The sequence below is a fragment of the Zonotrichia leucophrys genome, chromosome 4 (genome assembly GCF_028769735.1).
Source record: "Zonotrichia leucophrys gambelii isolate GWCS_2022_RI chromosome 4, RI_Zleu_2.0, whole genome shotgun sequence".
Taxonomy (NCBI): Eukaryota; Metazoa; Chordata; class Aves; order Passeriformes; family Passerellidae; genus Zonotrichia; species Zonotrichia leucophrys.
In genome coordinates, this window is record NC_088173.1 from 42,451,466 (window position 1) to 42,474,277 (window position 22,812).

At 42.7% G+C, this 22,812-nt stretch overlaps 1 protein-coding gene across 2 annotated transcripts in view; it reads left to right on the forward strand.

The window, feature by feature from the left end:
• Positions 1 to 22,812, forward strand: part of MAML3 (mastermind like transcriptional coactivator 3) — a 161,869-nt gene that overhangs the window by 78,104 nt on the left and 60,953 nt on the right. For both annotated transcript variants that reach the window (XM_064711345.1, XM_064711344.1), the window contains one exon: positions 14,658 to 16,130. In XM_064711345.1, the coding sequence (XP_064567415.1) occupies positions 14,658 to 16,130 (1,473 nt within the window). The remainder of the gene's footprint in view (positions 1 to 14,657; positions 16,131 to 22,812) is intronic.

Consider the following 22,812-nt stretch of genomic DNA (forward strand, 5'->3'; position numbering starts at 1 on the left):
GCTGATGTTCCTGTTGTTACTGATGCATTTCAGGAATAAACACCAGCAGGAGCTGGAGATGCAGAGCTAACATCAGCACAGCCTTTGTGTTCCATGGGCTTTCCCTCCTGTCACTTATTTTTCTGAGGAGAATTTTCTGACTAAGTCAATATTAGGCTGCTTTGTTCCTGGCTCTCTCTTTTGGTCAGTCCACCAGCCGAGATGATTTGTAAGCTGGAATGAAGATAAAGTCCTAGAAGACAAAGTAATCCAAATGAGGCAGGGTGGAGGGGGGCAAAGTGCAGGAGAAGTGCAACTCAGGTATTCCCTAACTTTGTGGTGCTCACAGCTGGGTTGCAGCTACACAAGGGACCTGGTTCCTAATGGATCTGGGTCTTCAACACCTCTGCAAAGTTTTCCAATAGCTTCTAATTTGCCTTCAGGCTTCTTATGAGCCCAACAAAAATCACATGTGGTCCGCAGTTCCTGATGTGAGTTTATTAATGCCTGGGCATATCGTAACATTCTCATTAGGTACCTTTAGTGAAGTACAACGGATGACTTGCCATTTCTGTGCACTGTTCTGTGCTGGCTGGTTTTTGTGTGGTTAGTGGTGGTGAATGCCAGTTGCTGATTTCAAGGAGGTGACTACTGATGTGAACTGGCAAGAAGAAAAAAATTTCCAGAAATGTCTTTCACGTTTGGGGTGCCTGTTCAAAGGTGCTTAAGTGTGAATTATAAGAATGTTCAGGTTTTTTTATCTAAACAGATTACAGACATTGGATGTAAAGCAATTTATTACACTTTTCTTTTGCAATATTGATTAATAGGAAACTACCTCCATTGTGTAAACCTAGGTTCTAGGTTCCTGGAGAAAGCTATTTTATTCTGAGGAATGATCAGCTTACACTGTAAATGTATAACTGTGCTGTCATGTGCAAAAGGAGGCAGCAGCCTCATCCCACGTTGCAGAGGGATGACACACACGTGTAGGTGACTGAGATTACAAAGCCCTTCTCTGACTGGAGCAAATGCTGATATTCCTTGTGGGATGCTGTGGCTAGACCTTCCCTCAGGACTACATCTGCTGCTTCCTCTCACTGCTGAATGTAGGCAAGGGGGAAATCTACCTTTCTTGTCAATCAGAGCTTCCCAGTAACAGCAGAAGGACAAACCTGGCAGGATTCTTGGCAGTTTTGCTGCTGCCCATAGGGTACTGATTATCATTAATGAGCCTTATTGATTTCATGGTGCAGCTTCTTGGGAGCCTGTCTGCAGGCTCAGAAACACAAGCACATCAATGGCCATGTTTGAGAAGTTATCTGTGCAATCACGTGGGCTGGGGTTTTTGCTCTTGTTGTGCTGTTTTGTTCAAATTAAAGCCTAGATTCTGCAGCAGTTGATGGTTTTAAGAGCCACATCCTTCCCTAGTCTCATCAGGAAATCATTCCTCTTACCGCTGGTGAGTGGGTTTCTCAAGCCCTCACATTAACTGTGTTCTCAGCTTCAAGTTATATATAATATGACAATAGCCTCTTGGGGATCTCTGATGCTTTCAAGACAGCCTGGTTTTTGTGTTGGTATTGGTTAGGCTCTGGCTGCTGCATTGATCCACCCAGGGCAGTGGTGCTCTTTGCCCGTTCTTCCTAGTGACAATTTCTGTTCTAAGGTGTGCAGATTCAATCTCTGAATTCCAAGCCCGAACTGAAGAGCAGTGTGTGGAAGGATTCCCTCTTTACCTAGACATGATGTCTCCGGCTCATCCTCCCCCCTGCCCCAGCTCTGGCAAGGAATACCAGCAAAAACAAGTGCTGTTTGTTTGTTTGTGTTTTGCTGTAAAACTGAAAATAAGAAAGCTACTGTGCTTTATTTTCTTTTTTTTTTTTTTAAATAAACAAAACAAATGTTTCCCAGTGCTTTTACCCTCTTGGTTTAAAGCTCCTCATTTCTGTCAAAACACCCATCAGGCATCACTCTCTTGGAAAACTTTCCATATCATTTGCAAAGCTGCTGCCAGAGCGAGGTCATCTTACAAAGTCTGCTTAAAATTAAAGAAAAAACCTAGAGTATAAAAGTAAAACATTCCCTTGCTACCTCCTTTCCTTATCTTTCACTTAAAAGTAAAGGAAGTAGAACACTTTAAAGCAGCTTTGTTTCTGTGTATTAAATGGACTGAAATGCATCCTCTTTCTCTCTTGACTTTCTGCCCTCAGCCAGGTAAAGAGCAGGTCCAATGAAATATTGACTATCATTAGTCTGAGATTTGGATTTTTTTCATCTCTCAATGAAGCACAGATCTTTTTTTGGTTACCATCAGCCCTCCATCATAGCTGCTCCTGTGTAACGCTTCCACTTTGATATGACAATGAGTTTGTACAGCGGAAAGGACCTTTACCAGAGAAAGAATTGTTTCAAGAATCGATGAAGGATGAGACAAAATTGGCAGCGTATAATTTAAAATTTAAAAAAAAAAAGACTAAAAGGTGTGGGCAGGGAGGAAAGAGAGCACAACTGGGGATGTGGATGAAGAGGGAAGGAGCTCTGTGGGGTAGGAGAGCATTGCTATCAATGTGCAGCTCGCCCATTGACTTCCCCTGCCCTCCACAGGCCTGGCTGCAGTGAAACCTTGTGTCTCTTCCTAGTGACGCTGAACAGAAATCAGATTTTGCTTTTAGTTGTTCAATCAAATTTCCCTTCCTTGAGCTCAGAAGGCACGCCTATAGTAATTGCCTCCCCCCGCTGAACTGCTGCTACCCTTATTGGGTTGGCATAGGGTTTCAGAGGGCTGTGTTTAACATGCAGCGAGGCGCAGCAATGCAAACAGCTCCCGTGTTTAAACAAGCATCCATTAGCGCAGGAAACGAGGCAGGGCCAGCCCGTTTGGTGCTCTCTCTTTGGGGCTGGCAGTTCCAGGGCTTTGCGGGGATGGGGACACCATGGGGCAGTGGCAATTGCAGTGTCAGGAAAACAAGCAAAGCATCTCTGTGGGTCTGTGAGAAACGGGCTGCAGAGGGGGGAACGCTTGGATCTGGGGACATGTGCAAAGCTCATTACTATCTCATTATGTTCCAATTGCGGTCTCCCAGAAGATTGGCATTAATGTGTGATGTGCTGGAGGAAGGGGCTGCAGGAGAGCAGCAGAGATATTTTAAGCAAGAGGGGGTTTTTTTCTTTCCTTTTTCCTTTACATTGAAGAAGGAGAAAAAAATAGTGAGTGCCAGCAAACCCTGATATTTTGTGCATTAGCCCAGTACAGTGCACTTCATCAAACGAGAACAGTGCTCAGTTGGGCTTATCATAGCACCCACTAGCATCTTTCAGTATTTCCAATAAACCTCCTTTATTTTCAGCACTGGTGAAGTCAATTGTAAGGTTTGGCTCAGTGTGAAACCTCCAACTTTCAGCATCTCAGCCCAGGATTAATTCTCCCCACCCCCAGCTGGAAGAATTAGGGAGTCCAGGGGGTTCTTAGACTTTTTTCCCCTCCCATAAGTTTGTAGGTAGAATGATGTCCAAAATACTTTTTCCTCATCCTCCTGTACTGAAATAGCTTTTGTTTTATGCTTAACTGGAGGGCTGCAGTCATTAGCTTACCAGCTGATAAGCTGCAGTCATTAGCTTATCGACTGACATCAGTGCCTGCACTTGCTTCTGCAGGACCACATAACATTTTTCTGATAAGATCCTGAGTGCCATGTTACTGGGAAAAGACCCATTTGTTTTAGAGCCAGTTATTCCCTCACTTTCTGTACCTGGACATATAAATCCTCTTAAAAAATAAAACGCAGCTCCCAGCAATGGCTCATCCAAGGAAGAACTGCCAAAGACTTTATGTGGAGGGAGCACCTTGCTGCGCTCCCAGGTGCTGAGCTGCCTGATTTATCTCTGTGAACTTGCCTTGGGAAGACTGGAGTCAGGAGAGGGACAGAGAATGGGCTTCTTTTGTGCTCTGTAGCCCTGGGCTTTCATAAAAAGTGTGTTACTGGCTCGTCCCAGGAAAACCTACAGGTTTGCTTTCCTGCAGACACCCACTCATCCTGCAATCTACCAAAACCATTTAGTAGGAGGTGCATTGGAGGAGGCGTTTACAGCCAAACTGTAGGAAAATCATTCTTCTTCAAATCCTTTTAAGCCACAAGAGCAAAACAATATTAAAATCAGTCCCGACTCTTACAAAATACTTGCAAGCCCATACATCTCGGTTCAAAATGAGTATTATGTTTGAATTTTATTGCCCAGGCTATTTATGTGTTTATCCTTCCTAGTAAACTTTCTTTTGCTTTTATGAAACAATATTGGAGCCCTCCAGTGGCCAAACTAATCATTCTGAGGAATGGAGTTCAAGTTCTGCCAATGAGGTTGATTTTTTTTCCTTCCCTATTAAAAAATTAATTTGGTGATCTTTTTATATTCAGAGTTTATGTGGAGCTAATTTGAGTCACAGCATCATTTGTGAAAAGCAAGGAAACCCCGGAAAAATAAAAAATAGTCTCTTTGCCTTTCTAGGATCGCTGTATTTTTATTCTTCTATATTTTCAAAAATTTAAGGAGTTTATGGTTTAATTAAATTCTGTTAGATTTCATTTTCAGAGAGGATCCCATCATATGTACAAGGCAGAGAAAATGCATTTTGACTACCATGACAATTCACATTTCCTTAAGTGACTTTTATCAGTTCTGTGACTCTTTATCAGTGATGTGACTGGTCTGTTCTCTGGCAAAACCTAATTTTTCAACAGGACATCACCATTTGTTTCAGGGGCCTCAGCACATTGAAGATTTTGGCCCCAAGGCTCTTGGTCATATGTGGCTTTCACTTTCTATGTGAAATAGATACTCTGTGTATTTGAAAAAAATAGCTTTTGATTACATTGTATGCACTGGTATTAGTGAGAGGAGTTCTCTTTGGGAAGGATGTTGAGTTCCTAACACCTAAAATTGCCTATTTATGCCTCCTCATGTTTAATGTGGTAGTTATTGCAGTCTTTCCTTCTTCCAAATTGTAGGAACAGTCTTTCAAAATCCAAAATCAGATACTGGTAGGTTTTGGTTGTGTTGGAGCTGCAGGTTTGGGTGGAGGCGGGGGATGAATAGGGGAAGAGGAGAAATTGGAGAAATTGTTCAATTGGTTATCTTTTGACTGGATGACCACAATCTGGCATTCAGTCCATGTTCAAAAAGCACTAAAGCAAGGGATTAAAGTTGTTATCTTGCACCAGTTTGTCTTTATTTAGGGGCTACTGAACATGAGTTTCTACCACATTGCACTGTATAGCTGCTGCTTTATAAAATCATATATTATCACCAAAATACTTCATAACAGGACATTGAAAGTCTCATAGAGGGAGGGTTCTGTTTGTTTTATTTCAGCAAAAATCTTTTTAAGTAAAAATCTTAAGTTTAAAAAATGCACCACACTGCATTTCTTCTGCAGACACTTGGGTATAGGAGCAGTTGTACTGGGTCATCTCAAAGGGGAGTTGAGCCCAGTGTCCTCTCAGTGAGCAAGTGGAGTGTGAGAAAGAGAGCAGGCGCACAGTCAGCCTTCCCTGGCACATCTTCCAGCTACCCCAGGTCTGAGAGGCTCTTGCTGAGCCCATCTGCACACAGTTTGCTTTTGCAGCCCCCTGCGTATGTGGAGAAGGTGTCTTCTTGTTCCTGAAGAGTGGGGTGAAATGAGAGAAGCCAAGGAAGCAGCTGTAGCAGCAGCTTCTTGTTTGCACTGCATATTGGGGGCATGTTATGCAAATCCCTCTCATGGGCAGTAGATGGAATTCCTGGAGCAACCCTAGGCTTTGTCTCCTTTCATGCTTTTCATGTGAGTTTGGAAATCGCTGGAGGAGATGAATGCCCTGCTCCAGTTCACCTTTTGAGGAAACTGCTAATGAGGTCAGTTTTCCTCGTGGCTTTATTCGAGACCGTAAACACCAGCAGCGCTGGGTAAAAAGCAGCTGGAAAGGTGGGGAGAGGTTGTTTAAAGAATATGAGCATGCGGCAGCAAGCAGAGGCTCCTTGGTGTCACAACAATGTCCTAGGGCTGCCTTGCCTTGTGCAGCCACAAAACATGAGGCTGCACAGGGCTCACACTGCCCTAGACAGAGAAAACTTTGTCTGATGGGTTGTGCTGCTGTAGAGAGATGCTGGGAGCACTCAATGGGAAAAATGCCTGCTTCAGTTCCAGGCACTGCAGTCCTTTCTCATCAGCAGGGAGAGGAGAAGGCTGCCACTGCTTCACTGATGAGTCAGGAAAACCCTCTGTGTTTACAGTGTTGGATGTTTCTAATGTGATTTTGCAGGTCTGAATTTGGAGTTCGGCAATATCAGTTTGGGTTTTGGGGAAAAAAAGGAAAGAAAACAGTAATGACTTGTGTCCCCAGATACAATGAACTCATGGTGCCCTGCAAATCCTGCAGCCATCAGGACCCACACTATTCAAGGTTGTTCTTGGCCTCATATCATCACCTGGCATTGAAAAAAAGTCAGTCTCAGGCAGCTGTGCCTTTTAAAGCTGGGCCCTTACTGTAATTCTGAAATATGCTAATTGCCAGGCTTTTATTTTCATTTGACTGTTTTGAAAAGCTTAGAAGAGAGGAGAAAAAATAAAGGAGTTTTGGAAATAGCCCTAGGAAAAACCTCAACCTGCTGCCCATGTAATTTCCTTTAAAAACAACATTTTGTGCTGTGTGAAATTATCACACAGCAGATTTGCACACAATCCTATATGTCCAATGTCTATGTGATTTCTTTAGCATGTTTGTTCATTGTTACAGTTGTTACTAATAACTGCCATTAAAGAAGGAGGAAGTGGGTGCTTACCCCAAAGCTTGGTTCCCTGTGTGTCTAATTAAAAATACTTTTTTGTTTCCCCTCACTACAGACTTTGCTTAGACCATCATGGTTGTAACACTGTTCACTGTTTATCTGGGATTTAAATTTGTATGGTTTACTTGCCCATATTTAGGGCAAATCTGCTGTGCAGTGCTGGCTGGCCTTCAGCCCATGGCAAATAGCTCCCAAACCGTGCTCAGAATAATTCAGAACATGTCTGGGGCATCCTATACAGTCCTTTGATTCCTTGAGTCTCCACAGATCTTCAATGACCCTGCTTTTTTTTTTTTTTTTTTTTTTTCCCCAGTACTGGCTATAACTTGTATTGAAATCAAAAAATGAATGTAAAGTGGAGTTGTTCCATTAGACATAGTTCTATCTCTGAAGAAATGCGGATGCAGAAGAAATGGCCTTATCAGTGCCCCCCAAATTCCTAGTGAACCTAATGGGGTTCACCCTGAGCCATGGGTTTTGTCCAGGAGCCTTTAAGAACTGCTGCTGCCTCTGTTCTTTTAAAGAGATATGCAAAGTCAAGACCATCAAACAGTTCCTGCATTGCTCTCCTTTCCTAGAGATGGATCAAGCTGACTGTGCTGATCAGGGAATTGTTTGACTGAAGAAAAAAGCTGTCTCTGATAGCTTTTCTATTTTGGGATTTTCAGTTATTTGATTTTATTGTTTTTTTTAAATGATCAGTAGCTTAGCACAAACTTATTTCCAAACTCATCTGTCCCATGTTGGATTTTTTTTCCTTTCCCCAAAAGACATGTCTCATTACTATGCAAACAAATAAAATGTAGAAAAAATATTATAATTAATTACCATGCAAAGCATTCATTTCCCTCTCCTTCCCCCATGCTTGGGTCTGCTTTGCAATTCTTACTGTATCATTAATTGTTCAATCTGTACTTAGATAACCTGCACTCCTTTAAAGGTATTTGTCCTTGCAGGGAAATCTTCAGCTGACCTATGTCCTCAGCCAAGCTGCCTGTTCAGGGAACAGATGGGGAAAAGGAGGCTAAATTTACCATTTTGTTTGCAGCACAGTATGACTTATTCACAAGATTTTTCTTTTAATGTGTTGGTTGTGGAAATCTGTTAATTTGATATTTAAGTTATTTTCAAGTGGAAGCTTCATTTATGGTGTTACCTCAAGAGGGTGACTAAAATCTGTGGGCTTGAACAGGTACAGTGTGTAGACCATGTGGCTCTCATTTCCTTCCTTTTCCAGTTGTATGAAACACTTTGCATCAGAAAGCATGAACTTGAACTTAGCCATGTGGAAGAATGCCTGGAATGACTTAGCCCACACTGATTTGAGGAACTGGAAGGTGCTGCCTCATGCACCTATGGAACACGTAGCTCTGTTGCCACGAGGTGATGTGTGTTGGGAGTTAACACCGGTGATGTGAATGTGCAGGAAGACAACTGTGCCATTTCTGCTTTCAGCCTTCTGTCTGCTAGAGATCATGCACTAGACAGGCTTCGGTAGTAACAGAGATCCAGTAGGAACTCACAGTCCATGGCAATCTATGGTGCCATCGGGGGATTTCTGTCATGCCTTCACCATCTCTTCTGGCTCTTCCTTCAGAGTTTCTCTGAGGGTAGTCTGCAGTAATATATTATGTATGTAGATTGTGCCAGGGCAGTATTTTGCAAGCAGCTGGAAGATAATTTGCTTGCCCCAAGCATAGGAAGGGCTTTTCCCTTATATCAGTCAGAAAAGGTTTTGGTCTGTCAGTTCTGAAGTCAGGAATAGAGCTCACATGCTACTGGTGCCTTAATGACAAGGAGAGCAGAGCCTGTGTCACAGAGCTGCTCCTCCTTTGTAGAGGACAGGAATGCTTTCATGTCCCACATATCCCTTTGCTAGGCAGCCAGGATGCCATCAACATATTCACTAGCCTGCTACAACTTGTGCTCGTGCAAGGATGGACTGGGACAAGATTTTCCCAGGAAACCATTCCAGTGTCACATACACAGTTTAAAGAGCTGCTGAGTAGCTGTGGTGCACGTGCAACAGCACCAGCTGTGCTGTTTTGCTTCTTCTTAGTTTAAAACACAAGAGGTTCCTGTGTTTCTTTTCAATCCTGTTTTGTGGTAATTTGGGAGGCACAACTTTTATAATCTCTGGAGTCTGCTTTTTATCATTACCCTCTCTTCTGTCCAGATACAAAGCAGATTGGAAAGGGTGAAGACTTATCAGAACAACTCCCAGACACGTCAATTGGAGGCTGCCTGACTAAATTGTCATAACACACCCTGAAAATGCAGCTCTTGCCATCTGCAAGGACAGTTTCAGAGAGAGCAGATCTCAGCTGCTGGGTGAGAGAGGCAGGAATAGGTACTGCCAGCTCAGTAGTTTAGCTTATAGGCTCTTACACCTTCTGAAACTTGCACAAATGGAGCAGTGCTGGCACTGCAATGAGGTCACTGCTTTGCCACTGTTTACCCCATTGGGCCAAAGCAGGATTAAATGAGACAGATCTCTGCAGGACACTGCAAGTGTCATTGGGAAGCTGCTGTGGAGCTGGTGGGCTTAAAACACTGGTGACAAGATGTGGCTGTACCTCAGGAAACATTGGCTTTTGAATGGCAGTGTCAGAGGTGATACAGCAAGGAGGTGCATGCAAAAAATCCTTTCAAAGGTTGAAGCTGAATTTCTGGCATGCAAATGGCAATGCTGATTATTCCTTACTGATCTTAGATGCTGTCATGTCAAATCCACTTGCTTAGTGTCACTTCATAGCCACCCCTGGGACACTTCCTGAATTGTTGATAGGATTTAAGCACAGCACAAGAAGTTAAGTAGGAAACTTTGCTCAGTCTTTAGGGTGCAGGCTGGAGACTGCTGAACTGGGGGGGTGTTTGGCAGAGCTTATGGTAACTACTCCCTGTTGGAGGGAAGAAGTACCAAGATCTTTCTATAGAAGCTCTAGGAGAAGAAGAGAGAAGAAAGAGGGGGCAAACTCAGGAACAGACACACTGGTATGTTGCAGACATCTTTTATGAAAAATTCTTTCCTTAGGATTTTTCCTTCTGAGAAGCTGAGAGGCCTCAGGAACAAAATGTAAGCAATGGTTATCTGCTGCTGTGGAATGCAACAGGTGCATCTGTGATTGGCCCATATTGGATGTTTGTAATTAATGGCCAACCACAGTCAGCTGGCTCGGACAGAGAGCTGAGCCACAAGCCTTTGTTATCATTCTTTGCTATTCTATTCTTAGCCAGCCTTCTGATGAAATCCTTTCTTCTATTCTTTTAGTATAGTTTTAATGTAATATATATCATAAAATAATAAATCAGCCCTCTGAAACATGGAGTCAGATCCTCATCTCTTCCCTCATCCTAAGACCCCTGTGAACACGGTCACACTGTTGGGAGGGAGAGTAGAAACCCTAGAGGAAGACCCAGGACTTTAATTCATTTCATGGAAAGGAACTGAAGGTCATGGTGACTGGTGGGCCAGACTGATTCAACATAAAGAACTGAAAAGATCAATTTTTAACAGAGTCTCTGAAGAGCATGTGGAGAAGATAATAAGCCCTGTTTTTTGTAACCATGCATATCTTCTGAGTGAGATGGACTTTGGGCTTTGGCTAGTTTCTCCGCTTTCCCACCGGGAGCCAAGATAACTCCAGAGCAGGGCTCATTCCAGCAGAGCTGGGAAGCCAAGTGCACCCAACCTCTCAGAATTGCTGCCCTTGTCTTGTACTGAAGCTGCTGGAGCTGCCCTAGGCAGAGGAAAGTCAGTGGCTGCATGCAGCTGGTACACAAAAACACCTGCCAAAGTGACAAAGGGACATCAGCCTCCTGCTCTGGGGCCCCAGAGGAGCAGTGGACCTGTGTCAGACCCTGTGAACAGGGCATAGAGAGAATTTATCCTCTCAGCTCCCCGCCTCGCCCTGGTTTTTGTGCTGTTCTTTGAGGAGCAATGAAAGGATGTTCTGGTGCCACAGCCTCAGTCCCTGCCGTGTGCTGGGGCTGAAGCAGCCGCCCACCAAGGCAGCTCCTGGTGGAGGATGGGCCCGGCTGTTGCTATAACAACTGCACCTCTGTCTCGTTCCTTTTGAGAAATGGATTGCTGCTGGGGAGATGAAGCGCAGCAGCCTCTCCTCACTGGTGAAAGCCCTGCCACAGCCTCCCCACACTCCTGTTTATCTGCTGGCCCTGCCACGGTGCTGCCCAGGGTTTCGGGATGGGCTGCATCCCACCCTTCAGCTCGGTGTGTGTTTGTGTTTCTGTGCCCCTGCCTCTCCTCCAACCGAGAGCCATTTAAAAAGTCAACCTGCCAAAATCTGACCTTTTCTCACTCTGCGACTAGAGTTTTTTCAAAGGCTTATAAAGAACCGATAGTCCTGCTTGCCCCTCTTGTGCTTTGGGGTAGAGAAAGCAGTGAAATGAAGAATCATCAGCCAAGTATTTTGTGTGAATAAAGCTAAAAGCTTATGAAGCTGAAAGGGGGTTGTTTTATTTCAATATTTTCCTTTGATTTTGATATTTTCCTTTTGTTTTTATTCTATGTGTCAACAATCTTTTGTTCCGAGACACAAATCTCTCAGCTCCTGCTAATATCTTCACAATGCACGACGTAACACATGCACAAACTGTGTGCTTGTGCTGAGAAGGAGAGGGAGGGTACTTTAAAAGGTACTATTTTACTTCAGGGATTGTGTTTATAGAGGGAAGGGGAAGTGCTGGGGTTTTAGTCTAAGACATTCTGGAATCCTGATTGTGGTAAAGTGTTTGCCAGTATATGCTCAGTGTAGGATATCCAAACCATTCAAGAGTTCATATGGTGACTGGGAATTAAATCAAGATATGAAAAGGAAATCTTTCATTAAAATCATTTGATAAGAGTATTTCTGTGTTGTACCTCAAAAAAAAGGAGATACATTTATTGTCATGACTCCCAACTCCCCCAAAATGCTGGAACCAAGAGGCTTCCCCAGCATGTTGCCTTCTAACAAACCTTTCATGTTAAGTCTCTGTCTACCTACAGTTTTTCAATGAGCAAACAAGACAAAAATATTAGTGCCTGTTAACCCCCCAAATCCAAAAGCTTCTGAAGGAGAACGATGTGGATAAACAAACTTAGAATAGATTTAATTTTATTTCTTTTTACAAAAAGGCACAACTTCTATATGTTTCATATTTCATTGAAAATAGTTTTCATGTCAAGCTGCTTTTTGTTGTAATGCATAATAACATGATTATGAATATTTATATACTGGGCTAAAGTCACTGTCTATTTGTACAGGGGGACATCCAAGTTCCAGCACATGATGAAACTAGGAACTGATATTTTTAGGGCTGGTTATTTGGTTATTTTCCACTAGATAGTTTTGATTCTTTTGGAAAATTCTTTTTAATTTGTATATTCATATACAAATAAGGTGATAGATTCAGGATAAGATGGTAAATGTTTTAAAACCTGGAAGTGTGAAACCATGTAAAAGCATATCACTCTCACCAATATTTTTGTAGAGTATTCATTCAAATTTGCAAAACGTATGGAGTCAGTTCACTTGTTTTCCTCAGGAGATAATCACTCTCACTGGTCCCTGCCTTGTCATTAGGGAATTTTTTCCCCCATATTTTCCTTATAGAACTTTACTTCATGATGAGAAGCCTGCCACCATGTCCTGTTCTTACTTTATCCCAGCACTGGTCAATATGAAGTTGGGGTAAAGGGCCATGACACATTCTGAACATTTCTTCAAATCCTGGTTTTGCCTGAGCATTCCCATTGAGCTCACTCTTGAGTCACTTGCTGTTGGGGGAATGCAGTTTTTCTGCTGTGGCAATAGGGACTTTGCAGTGTGATGGCTTAGGAGCTGAAATGGGTGATTTCAGCTGTAAATTGTGGGAGTGGTCCATTAAGGGCAGTATTTAAATATACTATTTTTACATTTACATAAATATGCTATTTTAACCCATTACATCAACTGACCAACCTGTGCCAACACCTCACCATCCTCACCAGGAAGAATTTCTTACTAATAGCCTAAACCCACCCTCTGTCAGTTTGAATCCATTTCCCCTTGTCCTGTCACTTGTAGAAGTTCTTCTCCAGCTCTCTTGTAGGCCCTCTGGGTGCTGGAAGGTGCTATAAAGGTCTGCCCAGAACCTTCTCATCTCCAAGATGAGCATCCACACCTCTCCAAATTCAGGGTTTTGAGATCAGACACCGGAGAGGGAGCCCAGCCATGGGGCAGAGGCTGTGGTTACAGGGCAGCTGGTCTGTGTGGCACCACAGAAGCACCAAGGGGAGGAATTTCTGCCTACAGGAGGCTTGGCACACACTGGCTTTGTGCAGGGTGGAACAGGCAGCAAAGTCTCGGCCACTTACGCCAACAGTGACCCACTGGTGACTCTTAGTCACATTTTAATTATTTTCCCACATTAAAAAGCTGATCTGCTCCAGTGAAAATCAAGGAGTTGATGGTCTGCTTAGACTCATGGCATTGCCTTTCTGCCCGGCTCTCTGCACTAGAGCAGCCTCGCAGTAGCTTGGTGTCCCATGCACGCTGAGCTGTGGCTGCAGCAATGCATGTGCTGGCCGCATCTCTCTGCACTGTGTGATGAGAGAGGGGCAAGAGAAGGGCACAGCCTTCCCAGAACCCGGGCAAGATACGGGTTTGCTTGCCCATCTTATGCATGGGATGAAAGGGGGACCAGCCCTCTGGGAGAGGAGAAATAAATGGGATCTGGATTATGAGAAGAAAGAAGATTGAGGACCTTTAGGTTAGGGAAGGGGTGGGAGTTGCGTATCTGGGACTTCCCGACCAGTGAGAATACTTTAAAAACTGATAAAATCTTTCAGTATTTTGTCTTCTATTGTTCTAGTATTAAGGATGCAAGCGTGTCCTGAAGGCGTTTGCTGGAGCTGTGACCTCTTTGCTTCCTCCCCTCCCCACTATTGTTTTTTGCCTTAGTGAAGAGAGATGCTTTTTTTAGCCTGGTACATAAGTAAAGGACTCTGCTTGCTGCAGTTCTTTGCTATGCTTCTACAACCAGATTCAAAACTGATGTTAATATACTATTTTTTTATAAAATTCCTATATTCCAATTTATTTGCTTTTCTGTAGACTTGCCTGGCCATTATTTCTGTTAGCTATTTATGTTTTATGTTAGCTCTTAGCACATAGTCACATAGTTGATTCCTTTTTTTTTCATTATTTGATTGAGTTAAAGTTATGCAAAGCACTTTCTGTTTTCTAGGGTGGATTTTTTTTTTCTCCCTTAAAAGTGATTCTCAATGTGTTAGCCAAGAACATAGGGCTAAGCAAATGAAACTATGCAATTTTTTTTGTCAACAACACATTTCAATATAAGTAGTCAATCAATTATATTGCAGTTATTTTTTTATGAAGCTTCTAGAAACTTCCAAAAACAAAAAAAAATTCGGAGTGACTAGTAAGTTTTAGTGATTCCTTTTTTCTCTTTTTTTAAATTCCTTTTTAAGACTCCTCACTGTGTTAGGCACACTGTTTAAATCTTATCCCTGTATTAGGCACTAAAATGTCAAATTAGTCAACTTGCTCCCTAAATTTTTTGGAAGCTAGCACAGATTCAGCCTGGAAAGCACAGACATATTTTACAGCTCTGCTTTCCTAGTCAAAGGAAGGTTTGGTTTGGGACAGTGGGAGGTGTTTGGTTGTTGGGGGGTTTTTAGACTGTGTTTTCAAAGTGACCAAGGCATAAGAATGAAATCAGAGAAACCTCCTAATCAGTTTTGAAACTTATTGTCACTGGCTTGATGAGGAGTCTCTTGTCACAGTGCCCATGAGCACTTCTTTTGCATCTGCAAATGGTTAATTTTTTCCTTTCCTCTTGTTTTCTTTAAGCTTCAAGAGACAGTCAAAAGGAAGTTGGAAGGCGCACGTTCACCTCTCAATGGAGAGCAGCAGAATGGAGTTTGCGATGGGAGCTTTTCTCCAACCAGCAAGCGGACACGCAAGGATGGGCAAGGCATTGAGGCAGTCAACAGCTTGCCCATTAATCTGCCTTTGCCTGCTGTTTCTCCTCTTCACCAGCTTGACATGAAAGCTCCTGTGCTCCTGCAGAACAGTGGAACTCACAGGAGTGGTCTGGAAGACTTGGGTGAAAACGGTGGGCTTTCTGAGATAAAGCTCCCTGTTAACGGCTGCAGCGAGCTGGATGATGGTTTTAACATCCTGCACAACAAGGAGCTAAAGCAAGAGCCCCTGGATGACTCCAACTGCATAGACACTTCTGAAACATCTCTTTCCAATCAGAACAAGCTCTTCTCAGACATTAACCTAAATGATCAGGAGTGGCAGGAGCTCATAGACGAGCTGGCAAACACCGTCCCAGAAGATGATATACAGGATTTGTTCAATGAAGACTTTGAAGAGAAGAAGGAGCCTGAATATCCCAGGCCTGCCACAGAGACTCAGGAGAGCGTGAGCGTGAAAAGTGATCCATCCCATTCTCCATTTGCTCATGTCCCATTGGGATCTCCCCAGGTCAGACCATCTTCTTCCGGTCCTCCATTTTCCAACATCTCCTCAGGCTCCAGCGTTGCCTCAGCATCCAGCGCGCCGCTGGCCCCGGTCCCTGCTGGCTCTCCAGCAAACTGTGTGGTGCAGTCCCCTCAGACCCCCAGCCAGGCCCACACGCCCGGGCAGACGCAGGGGCGCTCCGGGAATGGCTTCCTGATGAGCGCGGCCTCGGCCGCGGCGGGCTCGGGGCCTGGGCCCAGCGCTGACCTGTCCCCGGCCGAGCAGCTCAAGCAGATGGCAGCCCAGCAGCAGCAAAGGGCCAAGCTCATGCAGCAGAAGCAGCAGCACCCAAATCAGCCCTCAAGCTGGTCACCAGGGGGGCCTCCATCCAGTCCCTACGGAGCACCCTTCAGTGCAGACAAACCAAATAGCCCAATGATGTATTCTCAAGCCTTTAACAACCAAAACCCCATAGTGCCTCCTATGGCAAACAACCTCCAGAAGACCACAATCAATAACTACCTCCCTCAAAATCACATGAACATGATCAGTCAGCAGCCAAATAATTTGGTCACAAACTCCTTGGGCAAGCAGCCCAATCTGCTTTCTTACGGCAACACCAAACCTCTGACCCATTTCAGCACTGAGCTGGGTCAGATGATGGCCCCGGCGATGGCAAACCCCGGGAAGAACACCATGGTGCCCTACATCCAGCAGCAGCAGCAGGCCCAGCAGGCACAGGTGCCAGCCCAGATGGCACACCTGAGCGAGGAGCAGAAACGCGTGCTCATCATGAAGCAGAAAGGAATGATAAACCAACCCGTGGGATATGCAGCACTCCCTGCCCTTGGTCAGGTAAGTGAGGGCACAACCAGAGGCTGATATGAAGGCTTTGTACAATGGGCCTCTTGTGTTGCTCATACAGAGTCTGACACCTCTTTGTGCAGTCTCCTCCATTCGCCTCCTCTTTCTCCTGGAAAATATGGAATGTCATTGCAGATGCTTCTTGGATTTTTCATGTGGTATTGCAGCCTGATTATTTTAAGAACTGAAATTATGTTGCACTATGCTTCAGTTGTTAATTCAGTGTTCTCTCCCTGTGTCTCTTCTGATGAGTGCCTGGGGACACTCTGGGAAATTTTGAGTTAGAAGTCACTCTTCCTTGGATGGTTTATTTCCTTTTTTTCATAATACAAGACTTGGTGGTTGTAGATCTCAAACCACTGCATGGCAGTGTAGCTAGCATTGTAAAAAAAAGATGGAGCAGTTGGTCCCTTCTTCTTGGGGTAGAGATCAAGCTACCTTTAAACAGCATTTTTGGCATTTTGGCTCTGGGAGCAAAGGAAAAACATTTTGGGTTCTAAGTGCTTTTGGTTTTAACTAGAAAAAGTAAGAACAACAGAATGCTTTTAGTGGTGCTTGGGCCATGATGATGAGATGGTTTATTCTGGGATTTTCAAGCAGTCGTTAGCAACCCCAAGTATTTTGTCTTTCAGCAAGAGGCTAAAGCCTTGGTGGCTTCAGAGCCCTGGCATCACTGTCTCGTGTGTATTCCATGCTAAGCTCTGGTGCAGCAGTTGCCAGGCCTGGGGAATACTTTGTAATGAGTTAATAACGGGTTGGAATATTGCTTATATTAATGTCCTATCACCTCCTGGGTCAGCAGGGTGTTCCTAGCTGTGCAGCCCCTGTAAAGATCTGCCCATGGAAAGGTTCAAGAACAAATTTTCTAAATGTTGTATTGAGAGTTTTAAAATGGATTAAAGTTAATAATCAATTCTCAAAGTAAGTGATGTCTTTGCAGCAGTTATGCCACCAAAACAGGTCAAGAAGTCTGATATGCACCAATAGTGTACAATACACTCATAGAATTGTTGGTTGATCATTTTAGCATAACATCTTTTCACCAAATTAGCTGTTTCCACACCACCTACAGGGAATACTTCGTTCTGAGTATGGTTTAGCTGTGACTCACACTGTAATGCATGTAGAAATACAGCAAATTTTGTTATTCCTTCAGCTTATGGAGTTTGGGGATCAACCAATAAGGAGAAGTAGGAGCTTTACCAGGTCAGACCACATCACATATTATTTAAAGTTAACTGCAAAACAAAAAGAAATGTTCATCCACCTCCTGGTTTTGGTTCAGGATGTATGGTGACAGCTCAAAAGTTCGTATTTTTATATTAATTCTGCTTGCCTATTTTATTAGACATAGGTGATCTAAAGCCTCTTTTTCTGGGAAAGGCTTATCTAGAGAAATATTGCAATAATGACTTAGAACTCAGACTGTAATTGTAGCTACAGATCAGTCATTTTGTAACTAAGAGGCAGAGGATGCTTGGTCATGCTGCCAATGCTTTATTGTTTCTTGCTTTTGCTTTTGTTAAATCTGCTGAACTCAAAGACCCATCAAAGAGCTGAGAGGATGATCTGCCTGTATGAAAGAGTTAATGCCATCTCCTCCATTTCATAAGTCGAGAAATTCATGTTACTATCTCTCTGCAATTCCACAATATGAATGGATAGCCAAGGTTTCATTTATCTAATCTCATTCAGTTCCTTTTTTTTATAAGTGTAGGAAAAACTGGATATTTGGATAGAATTAGATATTCTTTCATAAACAAGTCCAGATATTAAGTCATTTCTGTGACTTATAAAGAAGAAACTTAGGGCAGAGCCATAAATAGTTTGTTATAGTCAGGGATAGTTTGCTTGAGTCAGGGATTTTTTCAGAGGTGGCCTGAAGGTAATTTTGATGGGATTTTTTTCTGGAGCGGAGTGTTAAATCCATAGGCAGATTCTGACTCGTAGATATCCAAAAAACCTCATGACTTGTCTACCTTATCAAGACTCTTTCCTACCAATATTACCTCATACCTGACTGTTCTCCCCTTGGTCAGACTCAGAATTCCCTGCTCTCTACCTTGCTCCATGTCCCCTGATCTGCCCCAAAACCATTTGTTAGTTTGTGAGCATGTGGCAGGTGTTGCCCGTTTTTGCTTTTGTTTTTTCTGGGTGGTTCTTCCATTCTTACTTGGCTGGGGCTCATAGGCTAATCCAGCAAGTAGATTTGCACAGATTTGCTTGGTATTTGAGGGGTAGAGATTCTCTTCTCTTGGGGTTCTCATGTCAGAATAAGAGAAATCAGTTCCCCCCTCAAGATGCAACAATCGCTTTGTTTAGACTTTTTATATTATTTTAGAAATAAAAGGGAGAAAACCTGAACCCACCTGCTTCTCAAAAATTACACTGCTTTTTAAGCTAAATGTTCCATTAAGTTTTTGAGATCTATGCAAGGTTTTATGGGAGGCAATTTTTCTCTTGTTCCTCAAACCAAAAAGTAATTTCTAATTGAAGAAAAGTAAAAAGGTTTTCTTTGGGAAATTTAGGAATAATTAATTGTGCTTTTTCTTACTTCCAGCTGTTCTATATGAATGCATAATGGTAAAAAAAAAAAAAAAAAAACAGCCCAAAGGAATAACTGTTGAATGGCTGAGGCAAAATTTGATGTTTGGAGCCAAGTGTGTGAGGGAAAGTAATAAGAGGTCAAAACAAAACAGAATTCTCTGTGGGCGTAAGAACAGTAAAACTAGACTGCAGCTATTTGCCTGCATGGGACTGTGAGAATGCTGCAATTATTTCCTAATGAAACCACTAGTTATTTTGTTTAAAATTGTAGGGATGCGAATGAAGGAGAGAAATGACACCAATCCTGCAAGCATATTTCATATTTAATTATCTGCCCTTTGTTTTAATCTTATGCAATCAAGATGCATCATCTGCTCAGTCTGGTTTTGTATGCCAAAGTGAATACTGCTAAATCCTCCAAGTTACTGCTGGTAGAGAGCTGAAACCAGTTGTTCCATTGCTTGGCTAGACAATGTGTCAGAATAACTGGTCTTTTCCACTTTATAAAACACAGTTGTAGTGGTAACTCTTTGATTCATAGAAACTTCTCCATTTGTTTAAGATTTATAAAAATACAGTGTTGTGTGATTTTCTCCTTGTCAAGTTTCATGAAGACTTATAACGTGTATTATTCACATCTGTAAAGAAAATGTCCTGTGTTATTTTTAGAAGCAGATATTTTGTATTACTGACTGCACAAAATGTATATTAAATGTCCTCTATTTTACTTCTTTTCCTTACACTTTTCCTTCCTACATGATCTAGGTTTGCTACATAAAGAGAGTTTGTCCTGTTATTTAGTAAGTTCCAATAGTTTAATGATTCAATGTGTGCCAATCAATTCTCCTTCAGTTTTATTCATTACAACTGCAGTTGTGAAGTACTGTGATTTTGAAATGTCTATAGCCAGTAGCAGCATATTTTTACATAGAGTGCTACCCTTTCCTGGTGGTTTTTTGTGCCATTTTTTTCCTGAAAGTGCAAGTTAGCATCATCAGTTTTCGCTTTCCAATCTCATAGCCCATTCCAGCTGCTCTGAGCTCAGCATGCACCTGACCCGTGTCTGTGTGAAGGAGTGCTCTCTGATGGTCAGTCTGTACTCCCTGCATGGCTAGGATGTTCCACATCACCACCAAGGTGTACCTCACACCTCTGACTTCCCATTTTGTCTTTCATTTTATCTATGTGGGTCCTATTTCTGATGCTTTCCAAAACATTTCTAAATAGTCATGCCTTATGCCACATAGAAGCATTAGGTTATCGGTATGTGTGTTCCCTGCAGAAAGATTTCCTAACGTTGCAACGTGTGAGTGTCCGTAGTAGGAACACTCAAGATCTCTTGAAAGACTGTCCAAGTGAGTGGTTAAGTGCAGATTTGGAGTCCTTTGCTCAGGAGGTTCTGCCAAACCCCAGCTGATGCATCTAATTTGCTGAAGAATGTGGCTTCTGCTCTCTCAGCAAAGATTTCATTCCTCATGGGCAATGGGAAGCTCGCCCTCTCTATGTTAATGCTCACCAGCTCAGTGTTGTCTGCCACAGCCAAATTTGTTAATAAGGAGGGGAACAGATCTGCTGCTCCCTGTGTTCTTTGTTCTCTTGTTGCATTCTGGAGTCCTCCCACTCACACTCAGCCCCTTTTTCATGTGTGAGAGGAACATTTTGTGTGCCTTAGCCTGCAAGCATATCTTACACACTGGGACAAAGCCACCCATTCTGTGGCAGCACATCTCCCAGACAGGGGCTTAGTCCTCATTTACACCCGGTGGGAGCTTGTTAGCAGCTCTTGCTGTACAGTAAGAGAGGAGCTGCCCGGAGAGAACCAAGTATCTCATGAGAAAGCAAGCCCAACTTTAGCAGCATTGTCACAAAATCATGTTTCCTCTGTCTCCTTTTCGCTTCTGTTTCACACTTGGGCAGTGTTAAAGCTGATTACTCACTCCAGAGGCTTTGTCTTTGGCTCATGCCAGCACCCTTCTGTTGAATCTGTTCTGTCAAATCTCTCACTTCTGGTTAAAATCTGGTTTGAGAAACAGGTAAACATGTAAAATGCCTTTTGTTTGGAGAAACGGGAGAAAAGTCTGTGTCTTTGAAAAACAGAAAGAAAAAAATTTGAAAGTGTCTACCTAGAGAGAGTGTAAGGTCTGTCCTGAGATGACTCCTCCTTTTGTGACATGACATTCCTTGAAGAGTAAACATCCTCAAAAGAATCTGACTTTTAAAATAATTTTTGTACATAGTATTGCCTAGAGAAAGCAAGATTCCTGAGACTGCCCAGCATGCACTTTCCAGGGAATTATTTTTCCAGTGTGTATTTATTTCCCTCTGAATCCAGCAGGTTGGGGGGATTTTTTGTTTTTGTTGTTTTTTTTGTTTCAGTCTGTCCTATATTATTTGTCTGCTTCTTTTCTCTCTCCCACTACTGCATAAGGCATTTTTCTTTCTCCCTGTCTAAGTTCCCTGCTGAAGTTTACTTCCTGTTTCCCCTCATCCAGCTTTTATCTCTCTGCCTCCTCTCCTTACCCCTTTAATAGCACAGGACCTTTTTTTGGTGTTGTCACAGCTCACAGGAAATTACTGCAGACACCATGGCTTTCTGTGGTCTGTATACCTCTGGCAGATGGAAATAGTATGAAATATTTGTTGTCATAGTAAATGGTTTTTTAACCAGTCATGGGACAGGTGCAGAACTGGGGAATCTCAGCTATAATCTCACTAATGTTGCAGCACCATCCATGAGATGAATTTGGCCTCTACACCTGCAGTCTGACTGCTAATCCATCTCAACCAGAATTGCAGCGTTCCAGACTATGGAACAGCTTTACTGGATCAATATTATTTGCAGTGTGCCCTTATCACAGATGGCTAAAACAAAACAAAACAGGTAGGAATGTTCTATTGTTAAGTGGCATAGGACATGCACACCCTAGGGGATTTGTCTATGGCAGGAGAATGCAGTAAATTAGGGTTACAAACCCTTGCAGCCTTGCAGATGGAAAAGCAATTTTAAGTGATTTTTTTGGGAGAGTAACTTTCAAACCCCTCATATCATGTGAAACTGGTCCCATCACTTGAAGACAACTTCACTGTTCTCACAGACATGCATAGAACAGAAATATTTAAAGCCTTTTAAGACATTTCTGGCATAATTACTATGTGTATCACAAACTACACAGTGCACATGGATGTATTGTAAAATTTAGTGTATGTGGTCAGTCTGAAGATGCATTCACTTTACCCATCTGACTCCGTGAGGGTTGCTAGTCCAGAATCAAGGAGAATAATTTCTGTGGTTCCCCAAGCACCTGCTCACATCCCCCAGGTAAAAAGAACACAGTGGGGAAACTGTATGTACCAAAAAGCTTGTGTGTCTGCAGTTGGTGAAGCTCTGGGTGTCAGTGCGATTGATTTTCAGTGAATTGAGAATACAATACCTGGTCTCTCTTTCTCTCTCCTCCATTTTTCTTATCTATTCCACCACTTTTAATTTCCTATTAATAGACTGTGCTTTTCCTTTTCAACTTAGTGAGAGATTTCTCACCTACACAACCTTAGTCAATGGGAGCACTTACATAAGGACTGCACTGTCTGCCCCTGTGCATCTTAACGAAATTGGAGAAATTGTGGGGGTTTTCCCCTTGTTCTTTGGAATTGCATTCTCCTTTCTCAAAGACTTTTTTTGGCCTCACAAAATTAGATCACAACTTTGCAGAAAACAACCCACTGTGATCACAACTTCATTGCACAATGCCTGTGCTTTCTTGAATGTTGTTCCCATCTCTTCAAGATGAAGTAAGATCCAGTGGGTTGGATTTGATCTGCATAATAAAAGGCAAGGAGGTAGTTTGTAAATCCTTCCTTTCTCCATCTTTATCCTTTGCAATTTGGGACTCGAAGACCTGAAATAATTTTTGCTTGCTGAGAGGAAACTTTATGTAATATATGTGGAGAAACTATTATGATAATTAGCGTTGTTAGGAAAAATCAATGTGTATAAGTGATCCAACAGCAAGCAATGATCTTCTCACAATCAGCAATTTATCATGCATTGCCAATGCAGGAGGGCTAAGACTATTTTATTCAGATAAATTTCTCATTCATTTAGTCAGTAAATCATGGTGCACTTCAT